General features: G+C 36.6%; 1 protein-coding gene across 2 annotated transcripts; it reads left to right on the top strand.

The window, feature by feature from the left end:
- Positions 1-331: 331 nt before the first annotated feature.
- On the top strand, positions 332-11,194 carry LOC139733634 (uncharacterized). Of its 2 annotated transcripts, XM_071644451.1 has the most exons (3): positions 332-522; positions 7,332-7,426; positions 9,040-11,194. In XM_071644451.1, exon 3 carries the CDS (start codon positions 9,049-9,051, stop codon positions 10,927-10,929), a length of 1,881 nt encoding a protein of 626 aa, XP_071500552.1. In that variant the 5' UTR covers positions 332-522; positions 7,332-7,426; positions 9,040-9,048; the 3' UTR covers positions 10,930-11,194. The 2 variants fall into 2 exon arrangements, with proteins under 2 accessions (XP_071500552.1, XP_071500559.1); XM_071644458.1 differs by lacking the exon at positions 332-522 and having other exon boundaries at positions 7,295-7,426.
- The last annotated feature ends 1,764 nt before the right edge of the window (positions 11,195-12,958 follow it).

The following is a 12,958-nucleotide window of genomic DNA, read 5'->3' on the forward strand; positions in this document are numbered from 1 at the left end:
TTTTTTTAAAGTTTACTCGAAATGGTCTTCCATGGACTTGGGTCGTTCATATTATTCAGATACTCAATTGATGTAAAATAGGATACCATGACAGTCAACGGTAAATAATTTGCCCAAGAATTCCTTATCTCATTTTCCTAAGATAATTATTGAACTTATCAGTTTACATGCCAAAAAAAACAAACAAAAAAAAAGTGATTTTCATGAAGACACAGTGTATAATAAATGCTGGGAAAACCCGCTACTATTAATAATTAGGGTCACGTGAAAAGGTCAAATGGTAGGTACTGGCTTCCTCTGAACCGCTCCGCCATATTGTGAGTGCCTTGTAATGCATCTCTCTTTCTTTTAACTTACTGTCAGTACTCTGTTTGAGTCTTCAGAGTTATGCTGCACTCATTCTAAATTCTGTTCGCACGTTCTTACAGGCTGAACATAAAGTAGGTTGTGATTTTATGCGTGTCTGCACTTCGGAGTCAAACATTAATCGACAAAATTCAACCCGGAAGAGCAGCACACTTGGTAAGCACATGAAGCGCTACTCGATCACGCATGTTATTCATGCCTGTCATATATTTTTACTGGTGAACAAAGGATCGCCATAAAATTGTTTGGGGCCACTAATATTCCTCATTTCATCAACGCCATTAAAAACGAAATCATTTAACAGTTTATTATGCAATGTACACTATTCATTGTTGAGTCCGATTTATCATTTTACTCCCATTCCACCTTTTCTCCAGCTCCTGAAATTGTTACAAAACTAAACGATGGATTTACTCATGTAATTGATCGGGTGAAAACAAGCCAGTCATTTCTTATTTTGAAAAAGCTTAAATGATCTTTTCAATCCAATATAAGCAGATGAGAGTCCTATAACTGAAGTTATTTTATATTTAGTTACTAAATTCGTCATTGTCTCTTTTGACGACACATTTTCTTGGAACGTTCATAAATAAATCCAACCGAACAATCTCCGGTGATATCAGAATAAGAGACAAACTTGTTGAATTTAGTTACTGCCGGTAAATATGTGGTTGGGTTTAAATGAATTACAAGCAAAATGGCAACCAAAGAAATTGAGTAGAATCAGTTCTGGGAATTTCATTTTCCATATCCAAATAATGCAAGATTTTTGTAAAGTAACGTTAATCATTTGTAAAAGCAGGTAAACAGGTATATTTGGGTTAATACAATACAATGAATAAAAATACGTACATGAAATAAATATCAAACCACGATTATCATGGTATGACATGCTTTGACTTTATCACGTAATCATTTATATCATTTAAATCAATGTTATTGTAAGAACTGGGGGAGCTTCATAAATCTGCTCTTAAAGTTACCAACGACGTAAGAACGACTGGTGATCAGTTATTGTGTTGAATTATTGAAATTCTGATAAGCATTGCACATCAGAAAAAATATTATACATATATATATATATTATGTATATTATATTGTATATGTGTGACGGAAGAAAAACTTGCAGTATAGACGTTGCAGTGATGTTCACTCTTGCCTTTATTCCCCAAGCTTTCGGCTGTTTCACCAGCCTTTTTTCAAGGGCTTGATGAGACATAAGCATAAAAGCAAAATATGTTTTAGGTTTATGTCTTTTATGTTTATGTCTCATCAAGCCCTTGAAAAAGGCTGGTGAAACAGCCAAAAGCTTGGGGAATAAAGGCAAGAGTGAACATCACTGCAACGTCTATACTGCAAGTTTTTCTTCCGTCACACATATACCAATGATGCAGTACCCACCACGTACGAGGCCAAGCCCGCTTCACGTTATATATATATATATGGGTGAAAACATTGAACGATGTACAATTGGGCAAATCAGGGGTCAAAATTAAAAAAACGTGACTTACTGATATAAATATATCTCAGTCAAATGTCATTGATATCAGCTTTCTTGCAAACCCGATTATACTGGGATATCTCCAAGGGTGTTGTTTTTATTCAAGGTTAGATAGAACTGTGACATATTGGCGAACGTCTCTGACTAAAACAAACATTGTTTTAATGAAAATTCAAATGAAGGGAAAAAACATTCAAATGAATATATTTTCATCTTGTTCATGCTTTTGAAGACTGTGTTAATTTGTTTCTAAAATATTGTTGTCAACAATTCAGGATGGTAATTTCAACTTGAATTATTTTTCATAATAACCGATTGTAACTACAAACCTCCCAATATTAAGAGGAATTTCGATTTCTACACCAAAAATCAACAACAAGCCTGTCCTTGTTATATTACTCATATCTTACAACACTTTTGAATGACAGACAAATAGAAATTACATGAAATACTTGCAATTTTGACTACCTTACCTAAATTGTTTGTTTATATCAGAGACATTTGCTTTTCCATCAGGGACGTTTCGGCTGTAAGTTATCACTAGAATTAAACACCACACTCTCTATTTTTAAAGATGCTCGTAACTCAACATTCCACATTCATTGAGAAATCATTTACCTAGGCATATATGTCAAGAATTGTTTTTGTTTATGATGACCACTACTTTGTATTTCACCTTCCGGTGTATACGAAGGTGTGCCCACATGCTATCAATATTGTATATGTTTTCTTTCAAATTAATGTAGTCCAAATCTATAACAAAGGTAAACACGAATTTACTAATACTATTTTAATTTGACCACTATACCTCATATATGATTGTATGTGTATGTCAGGCCAGTTCGGATTTTTATTAGGGACCGTACCTGGGCCACTGTTATGATGTCGTCTCAGAAAGCTGTAATTAACCTATACTCATCCTAGAAGCATCAAATTCCGCTGTTCTTTTTTGTATACTATGGCAGATATAAATTGTAAACGCCAAACTCAAAAGAATATCAACGGTGTGGTACTGCAAACGTTTGACCAAAAATGAACTGAAAACCTCTTTTAAGAGGTTGACAATGATAACATTACAATATCACATTTTACCTGTCACATCGGTAGGGGATTATCAATCCTTCATTCTTCTCGAAGGCGATACATAAGTAGTGTTGTAGAGGAAACTAAGAAAAGCGACATTCTTAATAGACGTTTTCTTGTTTCATTACAGATGTTAGTATTTTTCCTTTTCTCATGTATTTGGCTTACAAACCTCAAAAAATAATACCACTAGAATATCTCACCTTACTTCTAAGAGAAAAAGAGTCATTACAGGGGAAATTCAGCCCAAATATGAGCTAGCCGCTGATAAGAAAGAATAAAATCTTACGGGCTCAAGAAATATAAAGAAGTTATGACGTTTTGAAGTTTCGCTAATTATTCAGGAAACAGTTTTTGAACGGTCATTATGAACATGCAAATTGCAAATTGAGCTTGTCATTCCCTCACAACTTGCCATAATGTTTGCACATAAACATTTTTAAATTTTCAGTTTTTCATGCAAACATAATTATGCCCGAGGCTTAAATCCGGGTATATCTAACTGATCACTATTCTGAAAGTAATCAACCAGGAATAGCATCATGTTTCAGATTTCAAAGACAGAAAAATTGAATTTTCATATTTTTTGTACACGATCAATGGAAAATTGTGAGGTTATGACATGGTTAGCTCACTCATTTCCATATTCTTATCAACTGTACGAGAACTTGTTTGCAGAAATTAGCAAAACTTCAAAAAGGCAGTTAATTAAGGGTGCAATTAAGCACAATTAAGGGTGCAAGTATGCACCGCAGGTGTGCTGCTATTGTTACAAATTAGGTGCAAATTTGAACATTTATTTCTCAGCGTGTAAGCCTCAGATTTTACAGGCTCAAAAGCAAACATAGTGATGCGCATTAAAAACAGAGTTCGCATTATAACATTGAATTGTATTTCCCCTCCACTTGGTATTCCATGTCCTCAATCAGTGCATGGTACCGACTGCGTCGCTTGCTATCTGAAACAGGGGTTGGGATAGTCATTATTTTGTAAACAGATGACACCTCCAAGATGTCCGTTCGGTCTTGCCAGTACCACGGCCGTTGTCTGGAACTTGTAGGGTCCATGAACATGACTGAGCTTAAAGATCCTGAGCAGGACGAAATTCTAATATTCGGAGCATTTAAAATCCATCCAGTCTTTCCATCTGCTGTAAGAAAAAAAATGATATTAAAATAAATTTATCATGCACTGGAAGAACAATGTGCGCACAAATGAACGTCTCTGATCAAAATTATAAAATCAACATTGTTTTTAGATTGCGTAAATTACCTAGAACGATGTATGTATACGAGGGCCATATACTGTGGAATAATGAAAGATCTGCTCCTTATTGTAGTAGTTGAAAATATATAAAACTTTCAGTGTAACGTCTCTGACGTAAACATCTTTGCTTATCAGTACTTTATGGGTTTGATTTTTACAAGATATTTGCATTATATTTGGATTGAGGAACCTATGTGCTACAAACATAGGCACCAATTCGCCATGATGGGTTATTGATATTGGTTTGAGAGCAGATCCTACTTGTTCAGAGAACGTCTCTGACCTAAATCTGTTTTTCTTACATTTCTGCCTCTCTCACAAAAAAATACGTAAACTAAAGTGACTACTACATAATAATCATAGACTATTGACCAATTACTCGTCATAAGACATAATTTCTGTCCTGGCAATGTGTTTACACTCGCTCAATCTACAGAAGATCTTAAATTTGAAACTCTTTTACATATTTTCAACATCTTTCAGGAAGCTGCATTTTTCTTAATATCATAACACGCTCGTGTTAACTTGGTTCTACTTGTTCCTATTATACTAACTGAGCCCATCCTGACATAGATTTACTTTAATGTTATCATAATCTGTATAGTGGATGTCTTTATTTCATAAAACAGTATTTTTCAGAGACGTTTTTCATTTTGCTCAGAGACGTGCGGTCTTTGATCTTCGTGCAGATTCTTATATATTTATTGTCTATCCTCTCTTAATTTAACTCTAATCCAAAGATTAAAATACATAATTTCACAAATGATACTAATTGGCAAATCTACGGAATAATAATTCTAATAAATCGGCACAAACAGCAGGAAAGTTTTTGTTATTACTCACATTTTCAAGATTTGTGGGCATATCTGTCGTTGAACTGTGGTGACTCGATTCCAGGATGGCTCGTCAGTGCGTAAAATCAGCACGCAAATAAAGTATCATGCAGTGCGAAAGTGTCAGATGAGGGAATGTCCCTTCAGAGACTTTCAATCAGGGACATTCGTTTTGATCAGAGACATTCGCCAATTAAAGTTTTCAACCAGAACTCATTTTTGTGGACAGTATGCTACTAAAGTTGCCAATCATCATAGTCGCCTGGCTCACACTGACATACTGATAACGACTTTTCATCTCAAGCATAATCCACTTTCATTAATGACACCATTAAACAACTGAACATCTCTGATGGTTATTCAGTATAATTTTCTTTAATGAGCCACCACACGATTATTTCACACAGCTCACTCACAAATTTTGATGGAATGGTAGTATGGATAAGACGCTAAATAAATATGGCCTTACATGTTTTCATAGTCATCCTGAATTTTTGGCGTCAAGGAAAAGATAATTCATTCAGAGACGTTCTTTTTCAGACATAAGTGAATTCAACATTCCCTGATAAGATAAATGATACACACGTTCATGGCAGAAGTACTTGATTAAATAGTTGAAGTGTGTGGGTTTACTCACAAGGAAAAACAAAGCTGTAGAATTGCATTAGAACAAAAATTAAGACGTGTGATTCTGGGATTTTTTCGCAAAATATGCATTTTTGTCAATTTTTTCAGCTTCAAGGCATTATTTTTTTTAGAAAATGCAGTAAGAACACTACAAAGTATATATTTTCTGAAAGGTACAACCCTCCCCTACCAAATGATACCTAAAACCATGAAAAACTCCCCCAGGTGACAATTTTACAAGGGTTTGAATATCGAAAAGCCCGAAAATGGCCAATTGTACATCGTTCAACGTTTTCACCCATATATATATATATATATATATATATATATATGAAGGGTTTGTTTGCAAAAACCAATAAGTCCATTTTTGAAGATTTTGAAGTACGATCTCTGTCATAATGAACAAAATAATACCTTTTAAATGATATATTGGTCACTACATATAAAGGTATATTTTTGAAGTTATAGTCAAAAAAAGCAAAACTTTTCTTATTATTTTCTTTATTTTTCTTAACCTCTAATCGCAAATATCTCCATTTGGCAAATATGGACTTATCGGTTTTTGCAAACAAACTCTTCATATATATATATATATATATATATATATATATATATATATTGTATATAATGTAAACACGTCAAAGCTGTGATCATTTTCTATTTTTGGGTATTCTCAGTATGCGTACTAACTCTCTCCCTCTTTGCATCCTTGGTATTCACTCCTAAACTTACTAATTTCTTGATCATTTTAACCGACAAGTAATCCCCCATTTCTTTTTAAACTATATGATTCACTTCAGTTCCATTAGCAAAGGTGATGCATACAAGTTCACATTTTTGTCATTAATTTTTGAATGGGTTTTTCAACTCTGTGCTGCTGGCATGCTCGTCTTGTCATTGGTTATGTCTTATTTGGCTCTGCGTCTTTTTGCATCATAATGATATGAATGCACCTTTACACAATTTATGTAATCCTCACTCAAAGAAACACAGCCTTTCAAATTCTGTCTTTCATAGTGTTGCCCTTTCGTATGGTCCATGAAGTGTCCCATTTATTTTTTTTTTTTTTGCGCCCTCATTGGAAACATTTCTCTCTGCCCTATATGGTGCAGACGTATTAGAGGAAAATAAAGTTTCCAAAGGGCTTCCAAGACAGGTAAATTGTTATTTATTAAGAAATCTGAAATGATAATATTTGCCCGTGTCTATTTTGTATAAAAGTCACCTTGGAAAAAATGCTGAAAAGAAAGACAATGACGAAATTACATTGAAATTGACGTAAAATAGGATGCCATGTTACACGATATGCCGACAGTCAAACGAAAATAATCTGCTGAAGATTCTCCATCTCATTTTACTCGGATTATCTCTTGAAGTTATCATTTTACATTGTAAAGAAAAAAAAATAAATCGTGCTCTGTGACTTTCACATACACAGGGTGTATATGAGATGTTTGGGGAAAACCCGCAACTATTAATAATAGGGTCCCAGTGAAAAGGTCATACGGTAAGTACTGACTTCCTTTGAATCGTCCCGCCATTTTGTGAGAGCCTCGCAATGCATCTCTCTTTCTAATAACTAACTCTCAGTGCTCTGTTTGAGTCTTTAGAGTAAGACCGCACTCATTCTAATTTCTGTTCTCACGTTCCTACAGGCCTAACATAAAGTAGGTTGTGATTTTATGCATCACTACACTTCGGAGCCCGACAGAAAATCAACAAAATTCAACCCGGAAGCGCAGCATACTTGGTAAGCACATGAAACATTACTCGATCACGCAAGTTATTCATGCCTGTGTAAGTGCACAATGGATCGCCATACAAATTTATGGGGCCACTAATATTCCTCATTTCATCAACGTTATTAAAATCGCAATCATATAGCAGTTTATACCACGTATACTATTCGTTGTTAATTCCAATATATTATTTTACTGCCATTCCAGCGTTTCTCCAGCTCCTGAACTTGTTGCCAAATCAAGCGATTAATTCATTCATGTTATTGATTTGGTGAAAGTAAACAAGTTATTTCTTAGTTTGAAAAATCTTAAATGATCTTCCCAATCCAATATAAGCAGATGAGAGCCCTACAACTGAAGCTATTTTGCAGTTACTGACTAAATTCGTCAATGTCTCTCTTGACAACACATTTTCTTGGAACGTTGGCAGATAAATCTAATAAAACTATTTCCCGTACTATCAGAGTAGGAGACAAACTTGGTGAATTTAGTTGTCGCCGGTAAATATGTGCTTGGATTTAAATGCTATACAAGCAAACTGCTAACCCCAGAAATTGAGTAGAATCAGTTCTGAGAATTTCATTTTCCATATCCAAATAACGAAAGATTATTGGAAAGTAACAATGATCTTTTTTTTTTATTGAAAAAGCAGATAAACATAGTACATGGGGTTAGTACAATAAAGTAAATACAAATAGATATCAAATTCATCACGTTAATATCAGTATCATTTGATCGTTGTTATTATAAGAACTTGAAGTTGTTTTAATGGTATACAAGTAGTGGAATTTTAAAGACATGAACGTGCATTAGCATGATCAAAAACGGATATTTTGTGACGCACATTACAAGGTAAAGACAATGGAGATCCAATATAATAAGCTGAAATACCAGCATGACCATCAGGGTCTTCAAAACATCGGACAAGGCGTTCAGCGTTCTACTAATATTGTTGCACTCTCTCAATCCTTATGTTTATGAAGGTGAACTTGTCCTTTAACGTATTGGTCCCTCTAAAGCAAGTGTCTCTGCCAGAATGTGGGGAAACCCATTTCTTAAAGACAAAAGGTGAAAGAATACGCCCAGGCTTTCATTCACCACTCGACCATATAGGGCTTGTTTTTATTTTCTAGTTCTCTTTAAGGTTGCACTTACTTGATATTCAAGCTCTTTTGTTCATCAACCATCAGAGCCAGCAGACATACAGTAGGTTCTAATCCTAATCCCTTTCACATGAAACATACCAACAGTGCAGGCGATTGTTTATCAATGTACGATATGATTTTTTAAAGGATGGATTCTATTCCAAAAAGTCTCTAACTTTCGATGAATTGTGTACCTACCTGATACATTTTGCAAACGTTTTATACTATACAGATGCAATTTATTGATTGTTATCACAAAATAATAGTATGAAATGAATTGAAAAGTGAATGCATTGAATTAATCTTTGCCTCGTATCGCTATTCGATCTTTCCCTTTTCCTTTTCTTGTCCTAAATATGATATTTGTTAACATGTATTACTTCTTATATTTCTTGTTTGCTAAAATTCTGCTAGAACTGCCAATACCAAATAATAGCTAATTATTATGTCTTGTGGCTCTTTTTTTTTCTGTTCAACAGACCAAAACTATGGCAACGTTTAATGAAGTCATTAGTCAAGATCTCGAGTGTCCTATTTGCCTGACACTTTTCAACCAGCCTAAAGAATTGGCATGTTCACACACTTTCTGCGAAGATTGCTTGGAGTATATCTTTCAAGATCAACCCAACCAACGAACGCTTAAATGCCCTGTATGCAGGAGAGGAACACCCTTACCCAGTGGAGGTGTTGGTAAGTTACAAACAAACGAACCAGTGAGTTCTCTTTTGGAGGCATTGAAAACCGAGAACCCAACGTGCACAGTTTGTGAGATGGACGAAAAACCGCCAGCTGTGTCCCACTGTCAGGATTGTGGGAAATATATGTGTAAATCGTGTGAGAAAAATCACTCTACCTGGGAAACGCTCTCCAACCACGAAGTGGTGCCCATGAGCGAGGTGCTCTCGGGAAAAGTTCGGCTTAAGAGGAGAAGAAAGTGTAAGAAACACCCTAACGATGATGAAGACTGTTACTGTATCGGATGTCGGGAGTACATTTGCTGTAAGTGCGGGATGTTGGAGCATTCGCAAGCTGGTCATCAGGTGGAAGGAGCACCTATTCATGCGGAACACATTCTCAAAAATATCAAGGAGTTGAAAGAAAGAGTAAATTCAAAGAAAACGACTGTTGAAAACCATATCAAGTTCATAGCCACACAACGCAATGAAATAGCAAACATATTGGAAAAGGTAAATGATGACATTGACAAGGCATACGAGGAATGCATTCAACTATTGTCAGACAGAAAAGAAGCACTGAAAGGTCAAGTGAAACGATGGTCTGAAAAATTCGAGAAGGAATTATACGACATGGATGAAGAGCATCGGCGAACAATCCGTCACATAACCTCCACGGAGGAGCTTGTCACTAATGGTATGAAGGCACCTCTGGAGAATGACGCATTGTTTGCACACGACACGCTGCGCGAAAACTTGACGAATCTCCTGGGACGAAATGATCCAGACGACCAAATACCTAGACGTGTGAAAGAACGAGCTCAGAGGATGTCATTTACTAAACACGTGAAGGCCAATGAACTTTGTCTCGGTGAGCTAACAGATTACAAGTGGGAAGTCAAAGCAGACGTAAAGCTCACTGGTGTAGGACCCACCTGCTTCATGAGGTGTATAGCCGCAACACCAAACGGAAAAATGGCGATGGGCAGGATGGGAAGTTATGAAAGTGGAATCTATCTCTACTCCCCTGATGGCAAGTTACAACAGACGGTGATGGAACATGTTTTTGCTTATTCGATGGCATTCCTGTCTGACGGACGAAGTGTTTTGGGCCTACGTGGTAAAATCTACAAGATATCACTGTACACTCCACACTGGGAGAAGCTTGACGTCACGTTCGAGACTGGAAGCCAGCTAACAGCTGCTGATAGTGTGACTGTTGACGGAGATGATAATATATACGTGAGTTGTGACATACGCCAAAAGATCCAAGTATTTACCCCACGGGGAGGGAAGGCTTTCAGAGAAATAATGTATGATAAATTACATATCTCACCAATGCAAATAGTCTCATTTCTAACAACGGGAAACCTGATATGCGGTGTGCTCAATCGTGTCATATGCCTTGATGGTAATGGGAAGATAAAGAAAGTCTTCAGGGAAAATGGTAGGGATGGCTACCCGGCAGTTTGTCGAGATGATTCGGTCATTATAGCCTGGGTGGATCAAGGGAACGGTCTTGTCAGTATCGATCGATACGCGAGGGATTTGGAGTACGTGCACAATCTCATCACTGATTTCAAAGTGCCAAAAAGTTGTCGGTACGTGTGCCTCCTACAGGTGTTCAAGAGTGGTGAGATAGCCTTGTACATGCCTCCGCAAAGATTCTACATATTTGACACCGTAAGAGCATAGTGTGAACATTGACGATATTTTGAAATTGCCCTGGAAAATCTTTTATTTCCCTTTCTATTTGGGGCTGGAGGTGATGGAGTGGGTGAGGAAATAAGACGGGGGTCTAGGGCAATTACCCTCTGGGCAATTACCCCGTCCCCTTCCCCTGGCCTTAATCCAAATCCTAATAATGAACCTAATCCTAACCCTAAACCTAACCCTAATCTTTTATTACTCCTACCTTAATTACCACTAACCAGTATTTAGCGGGGGGGGGGGGGGGGGTTATTGCCCTTTGGGGGTAATTGTCCGGATACGGTATTGTGTTGCAACCAAACCCTCCATGCAAGGACAGGCCACCGTCTCCACAAATGGGGGTCACTCGGCTAGCACGGCTTGTGACTGCAGCCATCCTGACCAAACCCTCCGTCACATCGTGGAAGACTGCCACATGTCTGTATATGTATGTAAACACAATACGAAGATTAAATAGCGACGGTTCATAAATACACACGTATTGCACGTTATCTATTGTACAGGCCCTACAGCGCGGGTCTCACGAACCGGCGCAATACAACTTTTCATACGTCGGTTCGTGAGACCCGCGCTTTAGTACATAACCTATGGTGCGCGCAAGAAACGATGGGTTTACGAACCGACGCAGGGAGTTTGAAGACAGAGATATCGTAGATTTTTGAATTCACACTAAAATTACACTATGAATAGGAAGAACAACTTCCACTCTCATCACCCTGTCAAAATTTTTACACACAAGACAGGAAAAAAACATTGAAAACGTTGTCTGAAACTTGTGAGATCTTTAAACGCGATTTTCTCAGAACTGCATTTTCGCTCAAAAACGAAATAGCGTCGTTTCGTGAAACCAACGACGAAATGTTCGGATTAATAAACCCTTTTTCATTTTTCGGATTAACGAACCTCTAGGCATAGGGAATTTGTGTGTTTCGGATTAACTGACCTTCGGAATAACGAACCTTCGAAATAGCGAACAGCACACAATAAGACATGACGTCATTGAAGTGGAATAAGAGTAAGGCCTCTTCAAATTTGAGGGAACTTTTAGCAAAAGAAATGAAGAAAAGAAATTGTGAATATGCATGGAAATGAATGTCTGTAACACTTCTTTTAGAATAAAGTTATAATCTGATACGTCGTCTGAATAAGTTTACCCAAAACACTTTATTTTGGTGTAAATTAGCCACTTGAAGCAACATTCGAGCAGAGTATATTTTATTAATGCAATATTATTGCTCCTTGTAATGGACTGTGTTCAGCATTGGAATCAAAACATTCCAGTCAAAAAGACTTTATAATCATACGCAAATCAAAATTTCCTGTTTGGTAATCATTCCGTTGGTGGGCACTGCCGTGCATTTTAACAACGTCCTTCAAGCATATCTACAGGAAAGGAAAATCAAACTGTGTACATTCTTATCGATTTGATGATTTCGACTGACTGAAAAAAGTACTTTCCTATTCGGTTTGTAAATAGCTGAATCTTGTTATTTCGATATGCTACTGATCATGTACTTCTCTGTCTAATATTTCACGAAGTGTGCTTATAATTGAGTCGTTATTTTGCATGACCCGCAGTGCAGCATCCATAAAGATTCAAAACTCATAATCGGTATGATTTGAATTTTATAGTAAAATTGGATTTGATGTTCCCTTTGAATGCTTTAAAATGTATATAAGAGTAATGTATGTCATGATAATATTGTAAAACGTTTCTCAGCTGTTTCATCCACGTGTCTGTCTCATGCTGCCTTTAATATTTCTAATGTGTGCAATAAATTTCAGAGCGTTTGTAAACAGAACGATGGGTCTGACATCACTTGGTCAGACGTAGTAATATGGAGTGTTGCATTTCCGACAATGTACCAAGTATAAAAGAGTGATTACGTTTTACTATGTGAACATCGTTTACAGAATTGACTTTAACTACAACGTATCACCACATTTTTTTTGGATCTACACTTGTATAAGATATTTGTGTTGTTATATACTTGCGCCTACTATAGGATAAACA

This window comes from Diadema antillarum, unplaced genomic scaffold, assembly GCF_040938485.1.
Source record: "Diadema antillarum isolate AM-2024a unplaced genomic scaffold, OU_Dant_1.0 scf00000025, whole genome shotgun sequence".
NCBI lineage: Eukaryota > Metazoa > Echinodermata > Echinoidea > Diadematoida > Diadematidae > Diadema > Diadema antillarum.